The sequence below is a fragment of the Hipposideros armiger genome, unplaced genomic scaffold (genome assembly GCF_001890085.2).
Source record: "Hipposideros armiger isolate ML-2016 unplaced genomic scaffold, ASM189008v1 scaffold_3, whole genome shotgun sequence".
Classification (NCBI taxonomy): domain Eukaryota; kingdom Metazoa; phylum Chordata; class Mammalia; order Chiroptera; family Hipposideridae; genus Hipposideros; species Hipposideros armiger.
In genome coordinates this window covers 9,512,788-9,514,734 of record NW_017731353.1, presented here as the reverse complement: position 1 = coordinate 9,514,734, position 1,947 = coordinate 9,512,788, and the positions used below count along the sequence as shown (strand labels likewise).

General features: G+C 58.4%; 1 protein-coding gene across 4 annotated transcripts in view; it reads left to right on the top strand.

Moving 5' to 3' along the window:
• Positions 1 to 1,947, top strand: part of PNPLA7 (patatin like domain 7, lysophospholipase) — an 87,330-nt gene that overhangs the window by 16,692 nt on the left and 68,691 nt on the right. For 3 of the 4 annotated variants that reach the window (XM_019641168.1, XM_019641161.1, XM_019641184.1), the window contains one exon: positions 920 to 1,000. The exons of the other annotated variant lie outside the window; for it this stretch is intronic. In XM_019641168.1, coding sequence (XP_019496713.1) covers positions 920 to 1,000 — 81 coding nt within the window. The remainder of the gene's footprint in view (positions 1 to 919; positions 1,001 to 1,947) is intronic. 4 annotated transcript variants of the gene reach the window in all.

Sequence of the window (1,947 nt, the reverse complement as noted above, 5' to 3'; positions counted from 1 at the left end):
GAGTGTGATGATCCACAGCACGCCAGCTCAGGGCAGTCCTGGGGTGACAGAAGGGGACTTGAGTGCCCACCCTCGCTCAGCCTGGGGCTCGCACCCTGTGTGTGCACCGCCGCTCTGGCCCCCCGGTGCTCGGGCCCAGCCCCTGCTTGAGTGTGTCTTGCTCCATAGGAGCGTGTTCGGAGGTGAGCTGGCGGCTCAGGTGCTTTGCTCCCTGAGGCTCGGGGTCCTTGTCTGCAGCACGGGGGAGAGCGCCCAGCAGGCAAGGGGGTTCAGGGGTAAGTGAGACCCTGACCCCAAGGCATTACTGTGAATGGCAGCCAGCATGCCACCTCCATGCCTGCACAGCCTCTCCCTCTTCCTTCCTCGCCTGGTCCCAATGGGGTCCCTGTACCCAGGAGCAGCCCCTTCAGCAGCTGGGATTTGGTCTTTGCAGGGCCCCTCAACACTGCCTGGGTGAGGAGAGGAGGCTGATGGTTCCCAGGGCTACCAGCCGTCCCCAATCTCACTTCCTTTGCTACCATAAAGTCCCTTTGGAAACCCCAGCGGATCAGTGGGGGCCTCCCATCAGGGTCAGGATCTGTTTACCATCCATGCTCAGGCCTGACGGGGACGGACTGGGATTAGGCCGCCCCCAGCTAGTCTGTGTGGAGTGTTGGGTGCTATGGCTAGACAGGGGAGAGCTCCAGCTCTGGGGCATGCAGCCTGCGCCCTCCCAGGGAGGACACGCTGTGGGCTGAGCGTCTGTGCCGGGCTGCTTGGGTTTCTTTGTCCCTCCTGTTCAATCATGACCTGACCTGTGTTTTCGAGCTCCTCATGCCTGAGCCCCACTCCTGGCAGCAGTGGTGGAGGTTGGCTTGCCCGGCTGGCCTGGGTCGGGCCTCCCACCAGTGGACGACTCTGCTCTGCTTCCCAAGCACAGGATGGCACCGAGGTGGTGGTCAAGGAGGTTCTGGCCGGAGACAGCGTCCACAGTCTCCTCAGCATCCTGGACGTCATCACCGTGAGTGCCCAGCGCCATGCCCGCCCACAATGGCCTGGCCGGAAGGTCCTTCAGCACCAAGGCCAGTGCTCCGCAGGGGGGTGGGGAGGGCGTGGAGGAGGGGCTGGCCTAGGGGGCAGGGGCCACATTGTGTGTTCACGAAGAGCTGGGCCTCTGCATACAGGTTTTGGCTGTCTCTTAAATGATTGCTTTCTGGACAGGGCCATAAGTGCACGTGGCCTAAGAGTCAATGGCACAGACCATCGTGTAGTGACAAGTCTCCTCCCATCCTTCCGGCTCATGGCCCCTCCCTGGAGGGACCCTCCCTGGTCCTTGTGGGCTAGCAAGGAGCTCTCTGGGCGAGTGGTCTCGCACGGGACATCACTTGCTGTATTTGAAGTCCCCTCTGTGGGACAGGTAGCCCAGGTGTGCAGTGGGCTGTGCAGGGGAGACTTGCTGGACCCACAGGGAACACATCCCCCCAGAGGCCAACCCGCCAGCCACAGTGAGGACCCCACAGCTCATGAGCCATTTCGTGTTTGATCTTCGCTGGTCTAATTGATCAGAAGACAGCTGCTCATGTTAGCTCATGTTTTTTCAACTTATTGTCATGGTACATTGCAGACATACTCAAGGTAGGCAGATGCTAAAGTCAGTGTGTGCCTGTTGTCAGCTGCAAACAGTCTCCGCTCAGGATGCCTCGCCACTCCCCATTGACTAGAATTTAATACTGGTTTAATGGTCTTTTTCTTCACAGTCAAATCCACACGCAGTAAAACAAATCTTAAGTGCCTGTTAGCTGAATTGATAAGTGCACGCACCTGTGTAATTCAACAAGTGTGTTTGATTTTAACCTGTCCTTGAATTTCTACCTCTTCCTGTCGTTTCTGGATGTATATTGGGCAGCTGGTACCTCAGTGTCTCCAGACGTTGCCCAGAGGAGTCTGCAGAGCAGTTAAGCTTTGGCC